Source organism: Canis lupus, chromosome 6 (assembly GCF_048164855.1).
Source record: "Canis lupus baileyi chromosome 6, mCanLup2.hap1, whole genome shotgun sequence".
Classification (NCBI taxonomy): Eukaryota; Metazoa; Chordata; class Mammalia; order Carnivora; family Canidae; genus Canis; species Canis lupus.
The window spans coordinates 61,521,905-61,549,861 of record NC_132843.1 but is presented as its reverse complement, the minus strand read 5'-3'; the positions used below and the strand labels follow the sequence as shown (position 1 = coordinate 61,549,861).

The 27,957-nt window shown below is 35.8% G+C and overlaps 1 protein-coding gene across 10 annotated transcripts in view; it reads left to right on the top strand.

Moving 5' to 3' along the window:
• Positions 1–27,957, top strand: part of PLA2G4A (phospholipase A2 group IVA) — a 150,685-nt gene that overhangs the window by 96,701 nt on the left and 26,027 nt on the right. For all 10 annotated transcript variants that reach the window (XR_012033085.1, XM_072830847.1, XM_072830845.1 and 7 more), the window contains 6 exons: positions 6,930–7,152; positions 7,904–8,018; positions 14,165–14,302; positions 14,391–14,483; positions 18,299–18,370; positions 24,039–24,281. Coding sequence is in view for 9 of the 10 variants with exons in the window: in XM_072830847.1 (XP_072686948.1) it covers positions 6,930–7,152; positions 7,904–8,018; positions 14,165–14,302; positions 14,391–14,483; positions 18,299–18,370; positions 24,039–24,281 (884 nt within the window). In the remaining variant the exon portion in view is untranslated. The remainder of the gene's footprint in view (positions 1–6,929; positions 7,153–7,903; positions 8,019–14,164; positions 14,303–14,390; positions 14,484–18,298; positions 18,371–24,038; positions 24,282–27,957) is intronic.

Here is a 27,957-nt window from a genome sequence, read left to right as displayed (position 1 = left end):
TTCACAAACATTTGTGAAACATGTTCAAAGAACCTCCTATGTACTTTTTTGTTTGCCTAACCCACAGATGTACATTGAAAATCAAATATTAGTTCTTCCTCAGATGTCTCAACTATGAGTGTCACCTTATTACAAAATGTCTGACTTTGACTTACAAGGCTTTTTAATCATTCAGCCATAGTAAAGTTCATCTAGCATACTATACTATATGTGTCTAGCATTTTAAGATTTCTGTACCTTCTCATCCTGAGATGGATCTGAGTTTTTTCATTTTTAACTAAAGAAAATTTGACTCAGAAGCCAAGAGATTTGTCTAATATTGCTAGCAGAATCAACACATAGAGTCAGGCTTTTGATCTTTTAGTCTAGGATTCTTGAAATTAAACCATAGCCTTCTCTTGGACAGCCCTATGTTTTGCATAGAGGTTCATGTATAAAGAATCTATAGTTTCTTAAATATTTTTAATCAGATTCTTTAGCTAAGAAACAAAAATAAAAAAAAGAAACAAAAATTTAGAACTATATTTGCCACCTTCTTTGTATGTACCCTCAAAATGATTTATCTCTTTTGAAAGAAGGGTGTAGCCCATCATTATTCTTTCCCTTGAAGGAAAGAGCAGGCACCTGCCTGTTTAATGAGTAATATGATGGAAAAACTTGGACCCTTAGATTAATTGGCCTCCTCAAACATTTCATTATTACTCTCTGAGTGGTTTTCTTCCTCCGAATTCACATTTGTTAGATCCCTGTGGTCCATCACTGACTAGTACATTGCAAGAAGCTTACTTTCTTAAACTCATTTAATAAAGACAGAGCAGGTATGATTTGGGTTGCTGATCTGAGGATATAAAAGTGTGTTTTTAGGCTTAATTAGAGCTGCAATCATTGCTTTGGTTATGAATTGGGGGCAACATCTTATATTCTCCTGTCAGAGTTCTAAAAACAAGTCCTGCAAAATGTAATTAAGAGCATTTGAAATGTTACAGGCCAATCATTTAACTATCAGAGGCCACATGTTGATATGTACATAAACTTCTGCTCTATCCTTCACTGTCTAATTTCCTCAAGATTAGCCTTCTCTTATTTATTCCATTTCCTTGAAAGCCACTCTCTAAAATCCTTTCAATTGATTTTCACCTAGCAACCACCTAATTTCCAAATATAATGATGTCTTTTGAAGTTCTTTTCCTCCTTGACGTTTTGGTGAAGTCAGAGAAGATGAGGTTGGGGGTTGAGACATTTCACACGGTACCTGTCCCTCTTTCAAATCCCCCTCCTATGCATCTTGGTTTGTATTTCATCCTCTCTAATTGCTCTGTCTGCCATACTGTCTTTACTACTTTCACGTCTTTACTCCTTAATGTGCGCTTTCCTCCAGGACCTCCCTTTTGTTCTGTTCTAGCTACACACCTCTCCCTTGGGAATTTCACCAACTTCTACCATTTCAGTTATTACCACCAATAATTTAGTTCATGGGACTCTAGAACATCCCAAAAGCTAATGAACCAGAAATGGAAAGAAATCTCTTCTGGACAAGACAAATAGCTGTCAGAGAAGAGAATCGATTAAAAGATAACTCAGAGGTCAAGGATAGAGAGAAGTAGTGTATCTTTTAATAGGGTGAAACATCTGTGAACAGCTTAGCTTAGAACTGGGTTTGGAAATCTTTAGTGATTTTGGCAAGAATCACTGAGGTAAATAAAGAGCACTTTTGAACATGAAATTGCAAATAGAAGTGAATAGAAAATGAAAGGAAAAAGAGTAGGTGGGTAAACCTATTGGAAACTGTTATTTCAAGAAAGGGAATATAGGATTCATATAACTAAGTGTCTTAGTTTTGTTTTCAGAATTTAAGAAACTTTGATATGTTTGTAGAAGTCTGAGTTAAAGGAAACAGTCTTGAAGGTTGGATGGAAGATAAAGAAATAGAGGGTTCATGGATAGAAAGAGATTCAGACAGAGACAGGACAAGACAAGATAAAAAGCACAGGTGAAAGCTCTTCATCGTGGAGAGAAGAGATACTTCCTGAGACAGAAGAAAAGGTGGTCAGGATGATTCATGTTAGTTTTCTCTTGAAAAGTATAGGTGAGATGGTAAAAAAGTTCAAAGGAAGGAATTCGGAAGGACTTGGATAAACAAATTACACTCTTGTGTTGTGTAAGTTTTTATATTCTACTGACACATGACCATTACTTGGCACAAATGAGGTAATACGGAAATATTTGGAGAAACCCTGGACCTCCCAAAAAGTTTTCTGTGATCACAAAAGAGAATTTTATGTAGGACAAAGGCTTCCCTTGTAATGGCCACTACCTTTATGGTGATTACCTCAAATTATTTTTGGATGATACTTGTTATTCATTGCATGTAAGTATTAGCCAACTAGTCAACACAACTTCTCCAGTACAGCTCCCCCAATACAGCTTCATTTGCAGAATCATAAGGTACTATGGGATCTTAACTGCCACTGTGCTCGTATGGTGTTGCCATCCAAAGAGAAATAAGAGCAGCTCTATATCTATAACAGGGTTCAATTCATTAAACTGACTAAAATGGAATTCAATAATGAGAACTTCCAGTTCAATGGTCTGAAGAATTCCTGCAGCACTGAAAAATGAAACAATTTTAGGAGACATTGCCACTTTAGAGGTGATAGACCAAAAGATCAAGATGTAAGTTAGAGAAAATCTGTTTGAGGTGGGAACTGTGTTTGTCTTGTTCACTAGGGAGTATCACACATCTAATGACTAAATGAGGATTTGTATAAGTATCTGAATTTTGAGGAGAAAATTAATCTAGAGATTTCTTTAGCCTTATAGGCTCTTCGCCTCACAAATGTCAAGGGTCTTCTCAAGTCATTCCAAATTTTAGTTGCTTTTGAGACTTACTTTTGACACTTTTTTAAGCATAGAACTTCTATATGTTTACCCCTAAGGATGCTGATTTGCCAAGGCCTTGGAGGTCAGGCACCAGATATTTTAAAATATTGGCTATGTGATTTGGAAGAAGGGATTGCACTGAGAATTCCTTGTGGAATTTTTTAAAGATTTTATTTATTTGAGAGCATGCATGAGAGAGTGACCACATGAGTTGGGGGAAGGACAAGAGAAGTGGGTGGAGAGGGACAAGCAGACCCTGTACTGAGCATGGAACCCACATAGGCCCTCAATTTCATGATCCTGAGATCATGATCTGAGCTGAAACCAAGAGTCAGATGTTGCTCAACCACCTGAGCCACCCAGGCTCCCCTCCTGGTGGGCTTTTTTTTTTTTTTTTAAGATTTATTTATTTATTCATGAGAAACAGAGAGAGAGACAGAGAGAGAGAGAGACAGAGACACAGGCAGAGGGAGAAGCAGGCTCCTCACAGGGAGCCTGATATGGGACTCAATCCTGGATCCTGGGATCAGGCCCTGAGCTGAAGGCAGATGCCCAACTACTGAGCCACCCAGGCATCCCTCTCCTTGTGGACTTTTGATATGATTTAGCTGTTAAAATTTCATACTTAGCCTAAAATGCATCATATGGAGAGAATGATGTGTACCATCTTATAAATATGTTGAAAAATTAGAGACAGATATTTTCTGATTTATAGAGAAATAATGTTGAGGATCCTTTCATTTAACTACCTATAGAGACTGTGGTATGTCTAAGACCCTTCATTTTAGCAACTTAATTGGTATAATTAGGAGTCATGTATTGGTAAAGAGATGAAAGTTAATGCTTAACTACAGAGTTGCAAATTGGAGTGATGTTTGCGTGCTTTAGAAGATAGTGTGTCCACAGAAACCAGTCATAGCTGAATCTTTCCTTGGTGAAACCAAGGAAATGAAGAAAGTTATTTAAGGAAAACTGGCCACTGCCTACCACTCCATCTTTAGCTTCACCAAAGCTAAAACTCAGGTATTAGATGTCACCACAATAACATCATAAAAGGTCTGTCCAACTCACACTCGCGAATTCTAAGGAATATGGTGTCATAAATGCTAAGCAAATGGAGAACATTAGCCCAGTGCCAATGGCTGAAGTATTCTAGGCCTTTCTGTCTCTGACTAGGGCTTGTATCCTCGAACCAGCCAATTGCTTCATGATAGGGAAAGGATGAGAGAGGGAAAATGGGAGAGAGAGATTCCCCAAAATTAATGAGTTTACTTAAACCTTTAGAGGGCAGAAATGGACTGGCATCCATATACATTTTGACCACTTAAAAAAATCTACCTCTAAAACTGTGGCACAAGTCCTAGCTTTTGAGCAATCCTCCAACCCCAAAGAGAGGATTTGCTTGATTTAAAGCTGATGGCTAACATTGGGAGGAAGGGAAGAGAGGAGAAGGGACTTCAGATCTTGCTGGAGGCAATTCATGGAGCATAGGTAGTTAGTAGAATCATAAATTAATTCATTTAAAGACCAGCTAAATATAGATGAGAAAGGAAGTCTTAAATAATGTCTATGGGATTTGAGTAATTGCATTATTCTGCTGAATATTTGGAAATGACAGCTTCCAAAAGCAGAATGATCATATTATTTCCTTTTTACCTACCTTTTAAAAAAATCATTCTGCAGCTAAATTGATTTCTACTGACATAGTCTGGTTCTTTTCCTTATTTTTTCCAGCTTCTTTAAGGAAGGGATTTAATATATCTTATTATAAAGTAAAACTGGAATGAATCCAATAAAGTAAGTAAATATGTAACTAGAAATTCAATTAAAAATTCTTGCTATAACTTATAGCTCTGAGAAGTGTGAAACAGAGGATTGGGTTTAAGCTTTCCAAAATCCAAGACAAAATCCAAATTATATACAATGTCATAATACAATTTTTAATAAGTTAAGGACAGGTCAATGGCCCATGCAGGTAGAAATTATTCTTGTTAATAAGACCAGTAAATAACTTCTTAATGTTCTCAAAGAATGAAGCATATCCTGAAGAGTTCCAGAACCAGCCACTCAGAGGCTCAAAATGATGTTTTATTTTCCTACTTTTATTATGTTCCTAAGTGTAAAGCAATACATTCCATCAATGTGTACGATTATTGAATAGTATGATGAGGTCCAGAAAATCAAGTCTTTGTTGTCTATCCAGATGAATCATGTGATAGACCTTGGAATAACTACAGGAATGGACAAACCATGTATCTTTCAAACATCCTAAGCTATATTTTTTTTTTATAGATATTTGGTGATTATACCACACTCAAGTTCAGAGTAAATATTTTCGATTTATCTTTATCACATGTTTCTGGGAAATATTAGGAATCTGATTTATGTATAAAGATCTTCTAAGAATTTTTATTAAAGGCAGCCTGGGTGACTCAGTGGTTTAGCGCCGCCTTCAGCCCAGGGCGTGATCCTGGAGTCCCAGGATCAAGTCCCACGTCGGGCTCTCTGCATGGAGCCTGCTTTTCCCTCTGCCTGTGCCTCTGTCTCTCTCTGTGTCTCTCATGAATAAATAAAAATCTTTAAAAAAAAAGAATTTTTATTAAAAAAAATTTTTTCAGAGCATGTGTTCCATTTTAGGTCTCTCCTCATCCTCCATCTGTTAACTTATAATTATTTTCAATTTGTCTCTAAAGAACTCTGAATCCAATACAAAATTCTAATTTAATGTAAAGAGGAAGTTGTTTGGTGTCTAAGAACTGAAATCTTATTTAGAAGATTTTTAAAAATAACAAAACCTATCAGAGGAGAGGGCACATTTTAAATTCTAATTCTGTTATTAATTGGAGAGCTGTGAACATTATTTATTTAGATTCATCAATCCTCTCTTCATCTTTAAAATAGAAGAATTGAAAGCTATTGTAGGTCTTCAAGGCAACAACTTATATACAGTTAAGCAGCACATGTCTTGAGCATGGCAGGGACTCATCAAGGGTTACTTGTTTCCCCCTCCATGAAGGAAAGATAAATCATTATAGTAGGCATTTTGATTTGAATGTCAAGGAAACAAGAGATTAAATTATGTGCTATTTTCTCTTTGTTTGGATGATGTGATGGATATTTATTTTTTATTTTGTTCTCTCAGTTCAATAGTTCAAAAAACTGTGCTTTCCAAGTGCCAGGCATTGAGGCCAGAAAAAGAGGAATAAGTAAAGTTTTCCCTGCAGGAGTTGATAACTTAGTAAGTGAGGCAGATGAGTAAGTCATACTTCATATTCAGTATGGAGAGCTACAATACTAGAGATATTGGCACACAGGAAGGAGAGTGGTAACTGAATGTTTACTATCTAAATATCAAACACCAAGGTAGTATCTACTGATTTCCAGTATTGCTAGAAGTGGTCAGATGGCTGGTAACCAAGAATTTCCATAAGAAAGCATTTACCTTAAAGACTCATTTCTCTCTAGGATTTCACCATCAGATTTGGATGCTCAGAAATTCTGGGATCTAAAATTGGCAAAGCTTAGGATTCTGTCCAAACCACAGTGGACAAAACAAACAAACACACAAAAACACATTTGTCAGGAAAATTAGGCATTCACAATAGGTTAGAAAGCACATTTTCTGACTGTAGATAATCATTAGGGAAAATCAAATTTTCAGATTACTTGAGTAGGATTATATAGTAAATCAGTTTATTTACGTGACTCAAATGTGTTCACCAGTCTCTGATAGTCTAATAGGTATTACCCATTTCCAGAGGCTATACAGTGAACAGTAAGCCCAGTGTGGCATCCTCCTCAGTGGATTGGGCATGGGAAATCCACTGTTTCCTCTGAGACCTCTCTTTTACTTTGCTTCCATTGTAGACCAACTCCTTTCTGATTGATACATTCTTTCCTTTAACAGATTAATATCTTCAATCAGATAATTAACCAACTCTCTCTTCCTTCCTTCCTTTATGTATTTATGACAGAGAGTACCTGCCTTCTTTGGAGACCACTATGTAATGTCCTTTCTCTTCATTAATCATCTTTTGTTTTCTTTACAGGTACATGTCAACCTTATATTCTCACCCTGATTTTCCAGAGAAAGGGCCAGAGGAGATTAATGAAGAGCTAATGAAAAATGTTAGCTACAACCCCCTTTTGCTTCTCACACCACAGAAAGTTAAAAGATATGTTGAGTCTCTATGGAAGAAGAAAAGCTCTGGACAACCTGTCACCTTTACCGATATCTTTGGGATGTTAATAGGAGAAACACTAATTCACAATGTAAGCTATGATTCAACCTGCAGTCCTTTTGATACAAATAGACTTTGTATATCATAATACTTTCATAAAACAAAATGATACATCTTATAAAAGTCACTTGACTCACCTGATCCTATCAACAATGTGTACTGAGTACATACTCCCTGCCAGACGTAACATTTCTACATTTCCAACTAGTTCTTACTCATTCTGTGTAATAGTTTTGATGTAGCGAGGTACTTTTGGGTTCTTTTTCTTTGGAAAAATACACATTTTAACCCTTAACTGCCCACCCCCACGCCCAATGGCAGTCTTTTTAAATAAGGAGATGAATACAAGTAATAATGGTAGAGGAAAAATAGAGGTTGCTGAAAAGAGAGTCAGAAAAGGGAGTGAGTCACAAGAAACAAGCCCATTTGACATATGACAACAGTGTGACACTTCAACTGAAGATAAAGTTGGGGGAGATAAAGTCTGTGCCAGAGAATCTGGGGTCCAGACTCTTTCTTCTTCATAGCTTCATAGCTGCCAAGTTGTTCTTCATTTCAAATGTAGACATAGCCTTTAAACTTGTGGTTGTTTTTAGAGTGAAGATAATTACCTCCCTAGAGCATACTTTTGTTGTATATTAGGACCCAGAGATTTCTAGAAAAAAATAAGACTTATTTTTATTATAAAAGTTTTAAGTGTCTTGATTGCAAGTACTATTTTAAGTAGCTTCCTATCTGTATCTGTTACTATATTTAAAACCATGTATTTCTTCTGTGGACAGAGAATGAACACTACTTTGAGTAGTCTGAAGGAAAAAGTCAGTTCTGGTCAGTGTCCTCTACCTCTCTTCACCTGTCTCCATGTCAAACCTGATGTTTCAGAGCTAATGTTTGCAGGTACGAAATCTCCTCTTTCAAAACGTTTCCTCGAACCTTTGAACTGTTGGTTTGTCATGATTGTCATTAGAGGAAGTTCATAAGCAATTTTAGTTGTCTGTTTTTGTATATTTTCTGTACCATAAAAACAGTAGAAGATACAAGAAAATATTAAGCTAAATGATTTTCTGATGGTAGAGAATATTCCATGAAATTAGGTACTAATATATCTTCATTTAAATTAGTGAAATAGAAATTATGAAAAAAAGTCCTGACTGTAATCTCAATTTTCATTACTCAGTTCTCAAGGACTTTTAACAAAATAGTGTGTCTCGTGCTTTTAGGCAATGCATATTCTTTTGCTTACTGCTTATATTTTCATTAAATTGGATAACATATGTGATTATCATTAAAAGCACTTTTATAATTTTTATAATACAGTACTTAAAAAGTACGACTCTATACTTGTGGCAGATGAGGAACAAAATGCTCCATTTTGTTAATTCTCAAATGTAAATATTTGTTTCTTCTACAGAAGCTTTACCTCTTGCTGGGTGCTCTAAAACATGTAACATCATGCTTCTGGGGGCTTTGGCAGTCCTAATCTGCAGTATGGAAGCATTTCTGACTATAGCTAGTAGGGTTCGTTGTAATTTTAGGAAAAGTACCTCAAGAAAACCAGTCACACCATAAGAAAAAAAAAGTCATTGTGAATGGCATGAAATTAACAGATTTATTTCCAGAAACATTTTGCAATTTTACAAAGTCTCACTTTCTTCAACTGACTATTCTGAGGCAAGAATTTTGAATTATTTATAAAAAGCAGTGCACCCGCAATTCATTCATTCAAATGTTTACCAGTTACATTGACTAAAATATCCATTATGCTTATGGCTCAGAAATCACTTATCATATTTATTATCCTATTCAATTTTGCTACAATTCAGGAAGTGAGGTCTTTTCAGCTGTGCTTCATAGAAGAAAAAAACAAAACCTCAGAAAGATTAAATGATTTGTACATTGCCACACAGAAGTAAGTAGCAGAGCTGAGATTTGTTTTCAAAAATCCTTTGTGTTTTTTTTAACATTTTATTTATTTATTTATTTATTTATTTATTTATTTATTTATTTATTTATTTGACACAGAGAGAGAGAGAGAGAGAGAGAGAGAGAGCCCGCACATGCGCACAAGCAGCGAGAGTAGCAAACAGAGGGAGAGGGAGCAGGGAGCCCAATACTGGGCTCGATCCCAAGAACCAGGGATCATCACCTGAGCCAAAGGCAGGCACTTAACTGACTGAGCCACCCAGGCACCCTTCCTTTGTTCTTTTTATTAAAATATTAGCTTCTCTGGTTACTGACTATGTAAAATATAGTATGCCAGGTGCTAAGCATGAACTCCCCTCCCCCAGCACAGTATATTGCCTCTGTTCTATCAGACCTTATAATCTAGGAAATTTACCATAATTATTAAAGAATTTAAGGCAGAAGGAAGAAGTTACTATGCATTATTCCTGTGACTAAGTTACATGACATCTGTTAGTCTGTTTCCACATCTGTTAAATAAGGATGAGACTGTCATAGTGTTTCTATAGATAAATGATATGAAGTATGCAAAGTACATAAAACACTGGCAGGCCCGAATTAAGGTTAAGTAAATCTTAAAAATTTAGTGCTCTATGAAATCTATATGAGAAATCAGAGGTCTGGATCTTAACTACAAATAGGTTTTCTATATAAAAGGCAAATTTAATTATTGGATGAGGATAAGGCGTAGATTAGGAGTCTAGGATAACCATGGCATGCTCAGCATTAATAAAGAGCAAGATCTTGATTGTAATGTTTTTAGAGAGAATTGAAATTTTTGCATACAAGAAAAGTAAGTGCCATGAGGAAATTGACTTTGTTTTGTTTTTGCTTTCCTATAGCTATTGTTTTGTGAGGTCTTGGAATGTTTGCAGATAGGTTGATAAATCCTACTAGTATGCTTGTCAAATATGTGCATAGCCAAATAAGCCATTTTACCCCAAAAGCATTATGATATGGTCAAACAAGCCCTAGACTAATTTGAAAGTCTTGTTTTAAAGCTGAAATACCTTCGGTAGGCCATTTAATCTCTCTGATTTTTATTTTCTTCATTATTTAAAAAAAAAGATGGTGTTAGTAAATATCAGATTTATCTAACAAAACTATTAAGACAATCACATGAAGTAGGCAGAAGATGACACATCATAAAGAGACAAAATATGATAGTGTCACTACTATCGTTAAGATTGTTAGGACATTTTCATAGTCACCTTTTTTTATTCTGAACTTTCAGGCCAGTAGCCTATTCTCAATGGAAAATCTGATCATAATCATTAAGGAAGAAGTAATTTTAGATTCCCCTAGAGTGGGAAAGGCTGTTTTATGTTCAGCTAGTAACCTTCTGACCTCGATGTGTCTGATTTGGGCCATCTGCCTAATTACGATATTGTTACTGAGATGAGAGATACACCATTAACCTTCATTGTGAAGCTTTTATGATAAGGAGGTTCAAAGCTCTGTCTTCCAACAGAGTTGGACAAAGCCATCAAGCATTAGTTATATGGATCTTGTACCCAGATAAGATATTCAAAGATGTTATGTTATGAAGGTTCAAGTAGCTTGGGTTATTGAGGGGAGGTGGGGGAAGAGCCATGTCTATACTTTATTCCTTTAAAGTTTGCTCAGATTAAAAATAGATATTCAGGGGGAAAATAGCTGCAATATTATCTGAATAATATTTTTAAATGTCAAAGAACCAAATTATCTTAGCTTACAGAAGTTTTATCAACTTTGTTTCACAATATCAGAGAATGTTTTTCTTCCCTTCAGAATAGTTTTAAACATTTTCTTCTTTTGAAGATTTTAAACAAATAAACATTAGATGTTTAAACTGTCAAATATTTTTGCCTCCTTCACTTACTACATTGCTTTCATTTTTACGTTTCCATTGGTCAGTAAATTGCATTTACTGAGCACAACTTAGAGAACTCCACATCATGTTAAATTCTTTGACAGACTATAAGAGTAGATATATAGTATTATATAGTATTGTATATATAGTATTCAGGAAAGTTATAATCCCATTAACAAGACAAAAATAAAACATGAAAAATGAATGAGCCATACACATAGCATATTACGATCTATTAAAGTGTGTAGAACCGACATGAGAGTAAGATATCATAGACATTTAGTCCAGTCATAAGGACTTCAGGTGGATAATGGAACTCAGATTTCCTTTGAACATACATGGGTCTATCAAGAGAGATGAATAGTTCTTGTTGTGTGAAATACCATGAGAAAATACTCAGAAGGGGAGCCCAAAGTATGTTTTTGAGAGCAGTAAAAAGAAATTGGCCTTATTATGAGTGGGTGAAGGTGGGTGGTGCATTTGGGAAAATTATTAGTGCCAAATTATAAAAAGATCTGAATTCCAGGGAGAAATCTTTTTATTCAGTTATAATGATAATGGGAAATATTTTGATGTTTGGGGGCAGAACAATAAATTTTTTAAGTAGTGTTTTGGGAGGAAAAAAGCACTTTGGTGATTCATATGGGTAGATTAGCAAGGAAAGAAGCTGGAAGCACCGCTATCACTCTGCTTTTGTAAGTGAGTGAGTGATGTGATGTCAGTTTAAAAAATTCCTTTTTGGGGCTCTAATAGTGTACGGAAATAGGTAAGATAGACTGGGAGGAAGGATAAGGAGTTCCTTTCCAGATAAGCATAGTGGGATGTGATGACATTGTGTCTAAGCTTAAATGCGCAACAGGAAGTTGGAAATGAGTAGATGGAGGTACAGGAGAGAGATTCAAGTTTGAAATGTACGAGTCAACAGCAAAAGGAATAGTCACATACTCGTATGGTGAGTCCTTCAGTAAAGACTAGAGCGCAATCTCACCTTGAGAATGTCTGTAATTACTGTGTGCACGCACCATAGCATTAATAAGGAAGAGATTACTCGAGAAATTATTGTTTCAGTACCCAAGATAAGGGGATGAAATTCAGAGATGGGAAATTACTTGTAGTGATACAGAAATTTTCCTAGCAGCCTCTGATTCATTGCTAGTCATGTCTCAATACCTCCATGTAAATCATTATAAAGCATACCACTTTCCGATGAAAGGTATGTGTGCCACTTGGCTTTGATTTGAAATGAATTATAATGTGTTCTCATCCCAACTGTGATTTCATAACTTCCTTCACGAAAGTAGAATGTTATGATCTGCCACTGAGTAAACAATAAATAGACACCCACAATCCCTTTTCTAAAACGTTGGCGATAGGTGTTTTGGAATTCAGAATATTTTAGATTTTAAAGCTATGTTATATAATATATAACATTATATATAATGTTATATAATACCCTCCCGCTCAGATTTCATAGTCAAATAGAGTAATTTCCTTAATAGAATGTGTCAATATTCATATTTAGTGAGATAAATAAAACCTAAGTCTTGCATCATTTCAAGACTCTTTTTTTTTTTTTTTTCCTGCTGAATGAAGTCAGGTCAGATTTTACCACCAAATGAATAGCAGAAAAAAGCTAGGGGAATTTCGAGTCATTTGGATTTTGGATTGTTTGGATAGACATGTAATAATTTCAGAAGGGAAGGGAGGGGATAAAGGAGAGCAGAGAGTTATGGGTTAGGCAAGAGTGGATGGTGGTGAGACTTTACAGAGGGTGGCCAACAAAACTGGATCTTGAACTAAAGGTTGAGAAGGAGCAAGCCTTGTGATCACATAAGGTAATAGAGAGCATAAAAGTATGGAGGTATCATTGAACTTTCTCTTTGAGGAACATTAAGAAGACTTGTGTGGCTCAAGGAGAAAGAAGAGCAAGACCAACATTATGGGAGATTGGTTAGGATGTGAGGTCAGGGAGCACCAGCCGGACCATCTTGAAGCCTTGTTGACCATATTTTTATGTTCAGTATAATGGGAAGTCATTAGAAATCTTTCAGCTGGCATTAGTGTGCTGTGATTTCTATTTTTAAAAATTCATTCTTGCTCCAAGTATCAAAAATATAGGGAAATAGAGAAGAGATGTTTTAGAAGACTATGGCGGAGATCCAGGGAGGAAAGTATGGCACTTGTGCCAGTAGGGTACAAATGGCTGGTTGATCCATGGTGGAGAAATGGGTAAGCAGCCTGTTTCTAACCATATCTGGTAAGAGAGTCTATAGAACTTGAGTTTTTGTATGGAGGATAAAAAGGGAAAAGAACTGTCAAGAATAAAGTCTGAATAGGGGTATAACTATCTGCAAAGTAGTACCATTTACCAGGCAAGGGGGACTGAGAGTAGCAAGTGTAGGACGTGGGAATCAGAAACCAGGAATTCTTTTTGGATGCCTAATTAGATGTAGTGATAGCCATGGATATACATGAAATCTAATAGTAGCTACCATTTGTAGACTGATTAAAATGTGCTATGCCCTCTTCTAAGTTGTTTACATTTCTTAACTCACTAGCTTTTCAAAACAATTCTACAATCTCCTGATTTTATTCATACTCTGTAGATTAGAGGACTAAAACTTGGAGAACACAAGTAACCTAACAAAGGTTGCATAGTTGGTAAGCAGCAAAATGGGATTTGAACCCAGGGCTCTGGCTCTATAGCCTCTACTTCTAGAAAGTATGCCTTTTGACCCTATTGCAGGTAGTTCTTGAGACACTCAGCATACGAACTTTGCATTATAATCTTGAGTCAGGATAATGGTTAATAAGCAAAATTAAAGAAAGATGAAGAAAAGGCAAATGTTGGAGAACACTTTCTTCCATTTTCATAGTCTGCTTGCATTATCATAGTTTAACTTCTATCTCCTTCATGGATTTTACAATTGAATTAGCAATTTTCTGTTTTCCATTCTTTAGAATTAAGATGGACTTCATGAAAGAAGCTTTTAAATGCAAAAGATGTTCAGTTTGTACAAATTGGAAGGGATCCTTTTGCATTTTCATCTCAATAAGCTCTTTTCCCCCAGCCTCTATACAGTGCTATATACATAAAAGACATTTGGTTAATTTTTAAAAAATATTTTAAATAAATGAAAATAATCAAGGCATTGTTGGAAGTGATCTTTGGGTGCATTTCTGTAGTATTTTCCTACTAATGGATTGCACTTTTTAAAAATGTTTTCAGATTGGGTTGAATTCAGTCCATATGAGATCGGCATGGCTAAATATGGTACTTTTATGGCCCCTGACTTATTTGGAAGCAAATTTTTTATGGGAACAGTTGTGAAGAAATATGAAGAAAACCCCTTGCATTTCTTAATGGGTAAGTCATCAAAAACTACCATTTGTTTGCTTGACTGTTTTAAATCTTGGTGCAGTCTAAGTTATTCACCATTCTTGCTTGGTTTTAGGTGTGTGGGGCAGTGCCTTTTCTATATTGTTCAACAGAGTCTTGGGAGTGTCTGGCTCACAAAATAAAGGTTCTACAATGGAAGAAGAATTAGGTATTGTAAAAACATGTTTCTATTGATCATATTTGTGCTAAACTGATAAATTTTAACATGCCTGATTTTAATTAGTAAATTAAATCATCATTAAGATTGCAGTTGTCCTAACGTTACCAATAACTTGGTTAAGTCAACTTAAATATTTCCTAGGAATCATCTGTATATTACTTCTTAAGTATTATTCTGACATTGAGGTTTTGAAATTCATAAAAACTATTGATTCCTAAGAATTTTAAACTAGAGCATCTTCATTCCCCTTAGTCATCATATATCTAAATATGCTATCTGTATTCAAGATATTCCTTTTATCAAATAGAATTTGCTTTTCAAAGATTAGATTCATCAGCAGTTGAACACAGGATGACACCTAAATTCATGCTTGCCTGCTCATTTACCACTTAAATACTAGCTTGTTAGAATTCTGTTGGCTTCCTTTGGCTAAGTCATACCAAAAAGGAGGAAAGAGTATTTCAAATTCCATCTAGTAAATGAACACTAATGATTTTCTTTAAGTCGAACTCAATGGCCCATAATAAATTAAAAAATAATATTTACAAAACTTGAAAAAGTAGACAGACTGAACTGAGAACCAGCAGTTTTCATTCATTGTAAGATGAATGACAGGAACATCAGTTTTCGTGGTTGAGTAAATTTGACTCAAAGCAAACAAAATGAAACATACGTTCGGTGTCTTCCAAATGCCTTGCCAGCTGTTTCCTTATGGCTATTTTGTCTGGCAGTAGGAAGAAGCAGTGATTGCTAAATCTGAATTTGGAACCAACCCAGCAGTGGCTGGGGAGGAGGGTCCTGTAGATAATCAGCACATGACCTACCAACTACCTCCCGTCTGTCTGTGAAGCATCACACGTCTGTGTGAGGAGAGAGTTCACAGAATAGTATCAGTGACTTTTTCAACAATCAATTCAGTTGAAGAATACTTGCATGTAAAAAACTTAATGTAGACTTTTTTTTTCTGACAAGGTGCCCTTAGTTTTTTCAGGAAGTGACAATTGATTTAAGTAAGCTTTATATGAAAAAAAAAACACACAATTGTAACATTAATTAATACACTACAAAGTGGCTTATAAGTAGTGTTATCATTCCTCCTGTAAAAGCCATTTTAGCTATTGCACATTAAGCAAACAGCAATTTTCCATAGTCCTTAATATTTTCTTCAATAGTATCAATTGTATTTTGGGGGGGTCGTTCTTCATAAAGTAGTGAAGAAGTGATCTTCCGAATGCCTTAGAGCCAAAGATTTTAAAATAAAAATAAAAACAGTAAAGAAAGCACTTTGTGCTTGAACTTTCTCCTGTCCTCTGAGTGGCACTCCGTTAACAAGCAGCCAAGGCAGATGGAACTCTGGAGCTTGCTCCAGCTGGAACTACAGAGCCCCATTCTCAGGAGGAGCTATGAGGCCAAGAGTATATTGCTGAAATGCTCTGACTTGACTTTTTTTAATGAACGTTACACCCCACATGAATAAATACCCTGTTCTCCATTCTAATTTTATGGAAATCACTAACTCTTCTCAAAAATTTGTAAAGATTTCAGAAGAAAAGGGATAAAGAACAGATGGAGCACTTGTTACGGGACTTGTTTCTCTGTGATTCCTCTCTGTTGAATAATCCAGATAAACCTAGGGCTTGTTATTTTTTTCCTCCTATGGCAGGAAGAGAATAGGGCTGAAATAACAGATCTGAGGTGGGCGAGACAATGGCTGAAGGCCAAGGAAAAGGACAGTGTTTATACTAAATAATCTTCAGAATATTCTTTGTTGTGAGATGTTTCCTTTGGGGCCCGTGGTTTGGCAGCTTATTCACTTGTCCTGTGTGTCAGACTAAGGGGGAATATTGTGCACTTGAGATCCAGTAGCCAGAAGGATCCATGTTACCTCAGATGAGGTAAGGGTTTCCAGAAATGAGACCAGAGAGGTGACTGAGGGGAATCTGAAGATGCCTGGTGACTCTTTTCATCCATCAGCTCCCCAAAGTTTACCCTTTAAAGGGAGGCTCAAAGGTGGTTTCTGTATGTGCTTCCTCCCTTCTGAAGAAAGACATTATAGTATATTGGACCATAATCCGATAACTCTAAATGAAATTCTTTACATTCTCAAGGAATTTTGAATATGAGCAATCTGTGCTCTTGAACAGATGAAGTCAAATGTTATACCATAGGGATGGAAAATAAATACATTCAAATATTTAGCTATCTCTTGAAAATATCTTTATAAAAGAATATTTTGGTGAACCTTGTTTTTTGTGAACCATTTTCTTAAATGATAGTATCAAAAATGACCCAAAAAGAGAGAGAGAAGAAAAACTTACTTGCAGAAAGAGAATTTTGTTCTGCTAAATACATACAGGACCAGAGACACATCTACTGTATAGGAAACCTAGAGCAGATCATTTCTTAACACCACCCCTCTTCTACACAACAAAACTACTTTCTGTAATAGTCATGAAATGAAATGAAGATTAAGCCGAGAACATGATCTTTTATTGAATTTCATATGTGTAACCATGCCAGTAAAATTAAATAAATCTAAAAATTAAAATGACTACCTCAAGCATTTAAAACCCTTTCATTATATACCCTCAGTCATTCATATATATGACATTTACGCAGGTATGATAAATATATGCAGAGTAATATGGGGGAACTAAGTGTTATACATGTATTTCTCTAAGTTTGGAGCCCTCAAATTACTGTGTCACTGAAAATTATAAATTTAGAGTCCGTTTCTCTGAGTTCAGAGCCTTAAAATGACTCTATCAGTGAAAATTATAAATTTAGAGTCAGTTTTTTAAGACCAAAAAAAATTCTATTGACTAATCAAAGAAAAAATTCATTGTAGAGAAAGTGGTTTCATGTAAGTATCCAAAGAAAGTTTGATTTTTCTACAAATGCTGATGTTAAGAATGATCTGTATGCTCCATAGTTTAGGTAATTTTTACTTGAAAAAAAACGAGTTATTATGTGGATTTTACTCTTATCTTTGTTTTAAGTGTTAAGGATCTGTGGTTTCTATTTTAGTTTTTATAACTACCCTTTTAATATATTCTGAGGAAGTACAAATTCTTTTTTTTTTAAGATTTATTTATTTATTTATTTATTTATTTATTTATTTATTTATTTATTTATGATAGACATAGAGAGAGAGAGAGAGAGAGGCAGAGACACAGGCAGAGGGAGAAGCAGGCTCCATGCCGGGAGCCTGACGTGGGACTCGATCCCGGGACTCCAGGATCGCGCCCTGAGCCAAAGGCAGGCGCTAAACCGCTGAGCCACCCAGGGATCCCCAGAAGTACAAATTCTTGACTCCAATAGGCACATTTCAACAACTTTCAGGATTATTGAAAGTCAAAAGATACCTTATATTAGTAGCTTTCATTCATTTTAAAGGAATTGTTCTGTAGTTCCCCTGTGGATTTTGGTTTTACCCTACATTTACCCTCCTAAACACCACTTAAACATATTTAATTGAAGAAATATATACCTTTTTGATATAAAAAGGAGCCTCCTATAATTAAGTTATTTTGTCAGGATTAAGATAAACATTTTTTCCCTTTAAATCATGAATGAATAGCTTTAAACTAATTTTTCCTGCCCTAAGACATTTTGTTTTTCAATGAGAAATTTGAAAATACTAGTGAAACTATAAATTTCGGGACTAAATTGTTCAAAATTAACACTAGTGAACTTGGTAGATCTCACTTGGTGGTTTTTCTGAGATTACTTCCTTACAGTAAATTTAATTGTGAGTCTTGACACCTGAAATCCTTCAACTGTTTTGATTTTTTTCCCCACAGAAAATATTACCGCAGAGCATATTGTGAGTAATGACAGCTCAGATAGCGATGATGAAACACAAGAACCCAAAGGTAAGAGGATCTTCTCTGGCAGAAGTCCATTTGCATAGAAGAAATGCATGTTGTGTCTGATTCTCTCACTCAAGGTGCTAATGGTAATCTCTGCTCTCCGAGCAATATAGAACTGTAGCTTTCTGTTCACTGAAAGAATTGATACTATGTGTGTAATAAAATATGCAACACATAAATATCCCTTATGTTTTTCTTTTTAAGACCTCAAACTATTATCCATGGAACAAATGGAGAATAAACTGGAATGGTAGAAATAACAAATTCTAAGTCCAGTTAGAGCACCAGGCTTCTTGGCATGAAAATTGTGACATGGGAGCATTTTTCTTTGGCTTTAAAACTTAAAATTTCATCCTTAAAAATCCTATTATTGATGAAGTATCATGTGAAAAATTATTCTCACTTCATTACTGAGCTTTATCCCATTGTCAGCAATCCATCTCTTAGGAAGAGATCAGTGATGAAGTGGGATAGAATTATGAAGAACTTTTTATTGTATATGTTATTTATAAGTGTGAATGAGTTCTTTCACATTTTGACAAGGCAGTTTTTGGCTTGGTGTGGATCACCGTATCAGGGATGAAGCCTGGGCAGGGATAAGGTGAGGATCAGGGGGATATTTATAGCAAATGTTAGGTGGTCAAATTAATCCCTGGGTAAACATCCTGTGATAGTTTGAATATGATTATCTAGATTTTAGAAGACACTAGATGCTTTCTTGCTCTAAATTTCATGAATCCCTCCAGCCATGGTGTAGATATTGGAAAAGCCTGTTTTATCCTTGCTGAATCAACATTAAAATTAAAATTCTCTTTTCACAGCTGGGCTGTGACTCCCTCATAAGATAAGTTTGTGTAAACTAGAGGGAAAGTACCTTCTCTGGGAAATGCAGCTACACAAGCTCACAGCATGGCTAGCGTGTAGTTTCTTGTAAAATTAATAATAGTAATAATAATAACCCTTCCCTGGGCACAAAATTTTCGACCAGGCACAAGATTTGAGCACTGCTCATGGTCTCCTCTTCAATCCCTGTTGGCCCACTGTCTTGCTGTTTCATGCTGGAAAGTCAGTCCTAATTCTGGCTCCTTCTTATTTTTAACTTTAATTTTTTTAGTTATTCAGGTCTTTTTTTTTTTTTAATTTCCTTTTAATGAAGGGTGCCAGCCAGTACAAAGGGGATAGACAGTATATGCCTAACATTTCTAGAATTAATATGTGTTGACATAGGGACTGTCAAGTAGGTATAATAATGGCTTGTTAATTATTAAGGAAATTGCTATAGATGGTCAGTACATTTGATCACTTCTGGTTATCTTAAGGCTAAGAAATTCAAAGGCCCTTTGAACATACATACCTATTTTGGTTTTAATAGCAACCTAGATTGGAAAATTATATTTAGGATGTTCTTGGGATTTCTTATTAGCTCTTAATATTCTTTTTTTTCTCTTAAATAAAATTTTTTGGAGTAGTTTTAGATTCTCAACAAAATTGAACAAAAAGACCAGAGAGTTCCCTTAGATTTCCTGCACACTCCCACCCACACTCAGAGCCTCCTCCACCTCAACATCTTATATCAGAATTGTGCGTTTGTTATAACTACATCGACACATCCTTGTCACCCAAGGTCCAAACTTTAGGGTTTACTCTTGGCATCATATATTCTATAGGTTTTCACAAATGTAGAGTAACCTTTATCTACCATTATAGCTTCATACAGAGTAGTTTCACTGCCAGAAGCATCCCTCTGTGCTGTTTATTTATTCCTCTATCCCTCCCATCCCCACCTCTAGCAACCACTGATCTTTTTACTGTCTCCACAGTTTTGTCTTTTCCAGAATGTCAGATTGTTGGTATCATACAGTATATATAGCGTTATCAGATTGGCTTCTTTTACTTAGTAATATGCATTTGAGTTTCCTCCACGTCTTTTCATGGCTTGATAGCCACCCCCTCCTTTTTTTTCTTCTTCTTTTTTTTTTTTTTAGCATTGAATAACATTCCATTGTCTAGATGTACCAATTTATTTATCCGTTCACCTATTGAAGGACATCTTATTTGCTTCCAAGTTTTGTCAATTATGAATAAAGCTGCTATTGGGTAAAAACTAAAATACATGATTGTTGGATCATATGATGGAAGTAAAATTTAGTTTTGCAAGAAACTTCCAAAGTGGCTGTACTATTTTGCATTCCCATGAGCATGTATGAATATTTTTGTTGCTTCACATCCGCACCAGCATTCAGTGATGTCATTGCTTAGGATTTGGCATTTCTAATTGGTGTGTAGTGTTATCTCATTGTTGTTCTAATTTCTATTTCCCTGGTGACACATGATGTGGAGCATCTTTGCTTACTTGCCATTTCTATGTCCTCTTTGGTGAGGTATCTGTTAAGTTCTTTTGCCCATTTTTTAATTGGTTTGTTTGTTGTCTTATTGTTGAATTCTGAGGGGTCTTTGTATATTTTGGATGACAGTCTTTTATTGGATGTGTCTTTTACAAATATTTTCTCCCAGTTTGTGGCTTGTCTCCTTATTCTCTTTTGAAGCTTCTTCATTTTTCATCATATGATTTTGAGCAAGGTCTTTAGGAATTTTTAACTTTAGTTTTTTTCAAATCTATGCTGGCATCATTTTACCTGCTCTCACAAAATTGTTATAATTATCAACTTGCAAATGCATACAAAGGGCTTTAAGTTGTAAAAAGCTATGCAAATAGAAATTTACTTATATTATTACTAAAAAAGAGTCAATTATCATTTATCTATTGACTGCTGGGTTTGTCCCACAAACGGTGCCATTTCCAAATATCTTGTAAGGAAAGATCTCTGTCTAGGACAGAAGTGGGGTTTATTTAATAATAATAACAAAAATGATGATGATAATGGTAATTATGTTGGTGATAAAGAAGGAAGAGGAGGAAGAGGAAAAAGAAGGAAAAAGAAGAGGAGAGGGAGTTGGAGGAATAGGAGGAAGCTCCAAATTTTTGGAAAATAATTGGTATCTTTGTATCCTTTGTGACTGGAGGATATAAATCATTCACTTTATTTTTTTTAAAAAAAGATTTATTTATTAATATATATAGAGAGTGCATGGGTGCGCACACATCTGGGGAGGACCAGAGGGCGAGAAAGGAAGAGTCCCAAGCAGGGGCTATGTTAAGTGTGGAACCTAATGCTAGGCTCAATCTGATGACCCTGACATTACAACCTGAGCTGAAATCAAGAATCAGCCACTTAACCAAATGAGCTCCCCTGGTGCCCCCAAATCATTCACTTTAAAGCCCAACTTGTCCTTTGAGAGTTTTTCTTTGTCATATTTGGCTTTAGAGAAGTGTGAGGTAGAAAAATGTATGTTTTTTTTGTGTGTGTGAGTATGTAGTCACCTGAATTGGTTACTGAAAGATCCATTCATTTCCTCAGCTCATTAAGCTAATCCTTATGAAGCTAAAAAATCAGTATTTATTATGATTTTATGTATGTCTAGTTAATATTTATGAGAAATTATGAAGTTTGAACATAGACTTTCTTTTTCTCAGAGATATATATATATATATATATATATATATATTTATTTATATTTATATTTATATAGAGTTGCCAGAAATCTGAAGAGAGAGATGCAGGCAAGTGGAATTATACTATACCACACAACCTTCCTCGACTTGGATTATGAATGAATAGTATTGATCATGATGATACAGCTATCACTGCCACCACCATCTCTACTGTTACCTGGTTTTTATTATGAATTTAATACAGGCCAGGCATTTTTGTAAGAGATATGCATGAATGCATTATCTCGATTAATCTTCACAACAGCCCCATGAGGTGTCCTGTGAGGAAATGAAAGCTGAGAAGAGTTACTAAGAAGCAGTGGAAAGAGGATTGAAATCCAGGCAGTCTGATTCTGGAACCAGTGTTCTAAAAAACTACCGATGCTGCTTCCCAGTGGTCGTGATGTGTGCACAGGTTTTAGGGGAGAAGTCATTTAAAACTGCTTCTTTTGGAAGATTGTTGGATTTCAAGACATTTTAAAGCATGTGTTTAAATTACACGGTTTTAAATTCCAAACTTTATAAGCAAGGATGAAATGACTGTTTCTAGAGTGTTTACTGAGCAGCAAATATGTGTGTTGAGCCCTTCAGTTGTCTGTTCTCAGTTTGCATGATTTCTGATGTTTACTAAACAGGAGAGGGAAGAAAACTTAGTAATAAAGAAGGTAGGATTAGCTACTGTGGAATTTCCCTGTGTGTGTGTGTGTGTGTGTGTGTGGCCAGAGAAAAAAAAAGAAAAGGTCTAGGAAAGGACAGAAAGGGGAAAGTAGTTTGCCTGGAAATGTAAGAATAGACCAAGTAACACATCAAGAACACAACCTGTAGGGGTGCCTGGGTGGCTCAGTCGATTAAGTGTCTGTCTTGGGCTCAGATCATGATCCTGGGGTCCTGGGATCAAGCCCCACATCGGGCTTCCTGCTCAGCAAGGAGTCTGCTTCTCCCTCTCCCTCTGCCTTCCACTACCCCTGCTTCTGCACTCTCTCTGTGTCAAATAAATAAATAAAATATTTAAAAAAAAAAACACAACCTGTAGACTGATGGTGGGTAAAGGATAAAGTAATAACAATTTAAGAAAAAAATGATTAACTGAAATATTACTGTATTAATTTATACAAATATTTGTTAAATCAAAAGACATAGAGCTTCACTATTAACCTTAATATTCAATTACCTAGAGATTTAAAAAAATTTTTTATTTAAATTCAACTTAGTTAACATATAGTGTATTATTAGTTTCAGGGGTAGAATTAGTGATTCATCAGTTGCAAATAACACCCAGTGCTCATTACATCACATGCTCTCCTAAATGCCCATCCCCCAGTTACCCTATCCCCAATTGTCTCTCCCCTCCAGTGACCCTCAGTTTGTTTCCTGTAGTTAAGAGTCACTTATTATTTGCCTCCCTCTGTATCTTATTTTATTTTTTCCTTCCTTTCCCCTATGTTCCTCTGTTTCGTTTCTTAAATTCCACATATGAGTGAAATCATATGGTATTTGTCTTTCTCTGACTTGTCTTTCTCTGACTTATTTTGCTTAGCATAATACCCTCTAGTTCCATCCATGTTGTTGCAAATGGCAAGATTTCATTCTTTTGATGACTGAGTAATATTGTATTGTGTATGTGTAGACACACACACACACACACATCTTCTTTATCTATTCATCTGTCAGTGGACATCTGGACTCTTTCTGTAGTTCACCTATTGCGAACATTGCTGCTATAAACATTGGTAAACATTGGGGTGCAGCTGCCCCTTAGAATGGCCAACAGACACATGAAAAAATGCTTAACATTTTTCATCATCAGGGAAATACAAATCAAAACCATAATGAGATAGCACCTCATATCGGTCAGAATGGCTAAAATTAACAATTCAGGAAATAATAGGTGTTCGCGAAGATGCAGAGAAAGGGGAACCCTTTTATACCAACAGTGGGAATGCAAAGTGGTGCAGCCACTCTGGAAAACAGTATGGAGGTTCCTTAAAAAGTTAAAAATAGAGCTACCCTATGATCCAGCAATTGCACTACTAGGTATTTATCCAAAGTTTTTTGTTGTTGTTGTTGTTGTTTTTTAATGGATTTGGGAATCTATATGCTCTGGTTCTTTTTCCTTAGGCACTGAAAATGAAGATGCTAAAAGGGAATATCACAATGATAATCAAGCAAGTTGGGTCCATCGTATGATAATGGCTTTGGTGAGTGATTCAACTTTATTCAATACCAGAGAAGGACGTGCTGGGAAGGTGCACAACTTCATGTTGGGCTTGAATCTCAATACATCCTATCCAATGTCTCCTCTGAAAGACTTGATGACACAGGAATCGTTGGATGAAGATGAATTGGATATGGCTGTAGCAGGTAAGCACACAAAACATAATCCATGGAAGCTAATTCAGGAGATCTTTATTCCTTTCGAGTGAGAAGCCTTTTGATTCTTAGCAATGCTTATCCATTTATGCTCAGGTACAGCAACATCTATTTAGTGTGTGAAGGGCTTCAGATTACTGGGAGTTTTTTTTGGGGGGGGGGAAGAAAAACATTCATTGGACAGGAAATGGCATAGTTATGTCAGCATAGAAATTTTTCACTGAACCACTAAGGAGGGGTGTTAGATCTTCTCTGTATTGGACAAGGTTCACTCAGAAAACAGGAAGCCTTCTCCCTTGCTTAACTGAGAGGGATTCAAAGTAGGGAATCAGGTGTTGACAAAGTTGTTCCAAGGCTTGGAAGAGCAAGCTCTGGGCTGATCTTCCAGGAAGGATTCCAAAAACACTTCAGAATCACCCCCACAAACGCCCCCACAACCGTGCCTGGCAGTGGAAATGGCAGAAATGTAGCCTCTGTCTCATTTCCTCCTTTGAATTTTCTGTGGGTGTTTCTGCTCTTGGCAGAGGGCAGGTCTTAGCAGACCCAGCACTTTTCAGAATCCTGGTTGATGTGGTCCTCAGCCCGACTCTCTGCCACAGCACAGGAGTTGCCTGCATTCCAGGGTTCCGAGGGGAGGTGACTTCACCAGCCTCAGAGTCTGTGAGGCTACTGAGTCTGTCCCTCTAGTTCTCAGAAAGGTTAGGTCACTTTCTTAAGGCCAGCTGGTAGGAGCCCACTCACTGCTGTGTCTGTTAAGTTGCCAAATTCCAACGAATCATTCCCTTTCCTCTTCAGTTCCCTGCATATTTCAAATTAAAAGTTAAATTTGCCATGGTGACTAATCAATACATAATAATCTTTCTTATAATGATCCTACATTTTTTTACATCTAAATCTTTCTACTTCATCATACCAGATGAAGTAGATATCTGGGTCACTGCTCAGATATCATTTCTCATTTATTTCTGCTTCAGGGCATCAAAAGCAGGATGCTCTAGAAATGTAAGTAGGATTTTTCCAAAAACCTTTCTTCTACTTTTTGGTGGAGCATCGTGCCTCTAAAATATTTGGAAAAATTAGGACGTGGCTTTAGGTTTGGTGGTGTTTCTGGTAGTGCTGTTCCCATTTATTGTCTGAACTTAGGGGACATTGCAAAAGCAAGTTACCTTGTTTAAACAAGAGGAGTAGAAACTCACTATACTTTGCATTATGTTTATGGCATCCAAGTCTAGGATACGAGGTATGGTATGATTATTTAACTGCAAATGACACCCTTTCATATTAGCAGTGATAAAAGTCCATTTGTGATAAAGTCAATATCTGTTTTAAAATTCATCCAAAATTTAAAAAGAAAAAGACAAAACACTTGCCCATTAATCAATGACCTTATTTGTCTTGTGTCACGTGATTATACTTACTGCGATTAGAATATGCATTAAATGTATATTCCTTAGAAACTGAGCCTTCATTGATGAATGATGATGGCTGTTAAAAAAACTTAGTCTCAAAGATCATTTAGAACTGAAAAGAATCTTTAGTTATTTTACTTTAGAAAAAAGAATGATCAAAGAGAGTCATTCTCACTGCCTACAGTTTCTTAGCTGAGCTAGAATGGGGTCACAGACCTCAGCGTTGCTCCGAAGCTTTTCCTTTCTGCTACACTCCCTTCCCCGCTCTGTTAGTCATTGTTTTGCTGATGTCAAATGGAAGTTTCCTTTCTGTGTACTATATTACATCTGTTTTATGTTATTACTTTGATCGAATTACCCAGCATAGCTCCTGTGATTTGCACAGCATGCATTCTGCACTCCACAGTTTAACAACTCCCTGGTGGTTTTGCAATACTTTATGTAGGTTCAGAGGTGTTTGGGTTGCTAGATCAAATACAGCAGGCCTAGTTAAATTTGAATTCTAAGCCATATATATGTGAGTATATATGTAGTGTGAGAAGACTCATGGACAGTTCTCATAAAGTAAAATGAGCAAGTAGAAAATGTAATCGCCTCAAAATACGGTATTACATCAATTAAAAATTCTTTTGTTGACCTATTTCGGAATGCATGAACCTAAAATTGTTGGAAAGAACCTTAAATTTTATTTCCTAGTGTTATAGCTCATAAAAATTCTATTTCACTCACTCTGTATTTATCTAGTTGAAAAAAATATATATGGGATATTGATTTTAGTCAAGAATTTACTAAAATTGATTTAGTCAAGAATCCAGCCAGGTCAGTGATGAGTTCATTCAGATATATAATTTACAAACTAACATTGCCAAAAATGACTGCATCTTAGACCAGATTTACTAAATCGATTAGTGCTCTCTCAGACAGTTGTTTAGACACTGTCTCCTGATTATTTCCAAGTTTTAGATTAACCATGTATATGTAGTTAAAAGTTAAAAGATTTATCATAAACTGTAATCATTTTGGTTCATAAAATCTTCATCAAAACTGTTTATTATAAAGGGGTGCCTAGGTGGCTCAGTCGGTTGAGCCAGGTCACAATCTCAGGGTCCTGGGGTAGACCCCCACATCAGGTTCCACACTGAGCAGAGTCAGCCTCTCTCCCTCTGCTTCTGCCCTTCCCCCTACTTGTGTGCTCTTTCTCTCTCTCTCTCTTTCTCTCTCTCTCTCTCTTTCGCTAAAATAAATAAATAAATAAATAAATAAATAAATAAATAATCTTTTTAAAAACTTGATTTATTATACAGTTGAAAATACTGCAATTTAATTAAAATGTTAAGGTTATATCTCTTATTTTTGTACCCCCATGCAAAATAGAAATAGAAACTTTTATCTTATCTAGATATTAAGAAAATCTTACATTTTAGTGTAGGAAAATCTTACATTTTAGTTGACCCTATGGTGATTTCATTTGTACCAAGTAAAATTTGAGTATTTTAGAATTAAAACAATCTCTCAACCTAAAATGAGAAAAAAAATAGTGCAGTCATTGTGCCTACTACTTCACTTTGCAGACAATCGTTTGAAAATAAGAAGAGGGATCCCTGGGTGGTGCAGCGGTTTAGCGCCTGCCTTTAGCCCAGGGCGCGATCCTGGAGACCCAGGATCGAATCCCACGTCAGGCTCCCGGTGCATGGGGCCTGCTTCTCCCTCTGCCTATGTCTCTGCCTCTCTCTCTCTCTCTCTGTGTGTGACTATCATAAATAAATAATTAAAAAAAAAAAAAGAAAATAAGAAGAATAATAAGATGAGGGAATTCCTCTTGTTTGTTTATTTCAAAATAGTTGTATACCTTTAGAAACTAGGAGAAGCTGTCTATTATTTATGTGACTTCTTTCCTGTTTACTTTTGTGTTTACATTACTTACTGTGACACATAACATCTGGAATTTTAAAAATCGAGGCATGCGTTGATTTAGGCCAGAGTTCAATACACAAACATCCAAACATTTTGTACATCATATATTGAATCTGTGTGAGGTATTTATATAAAGTGACCATTGTAAATGCCCACAGAGGAGCTGCTTTAAGGAGATGGTACATCATTATAAAACACAACATGTTTCCACACCTAGCAAAGAACCTGATTAACTCATTTACAGGTTTAGAAACCCTGTATGTTTTGAGCTATGGGAGGGTGTTCTTCCGTAGTGTCATTTATCAAACTCTCTCTGACATTGTAGTAGATGTTATATAATAAAT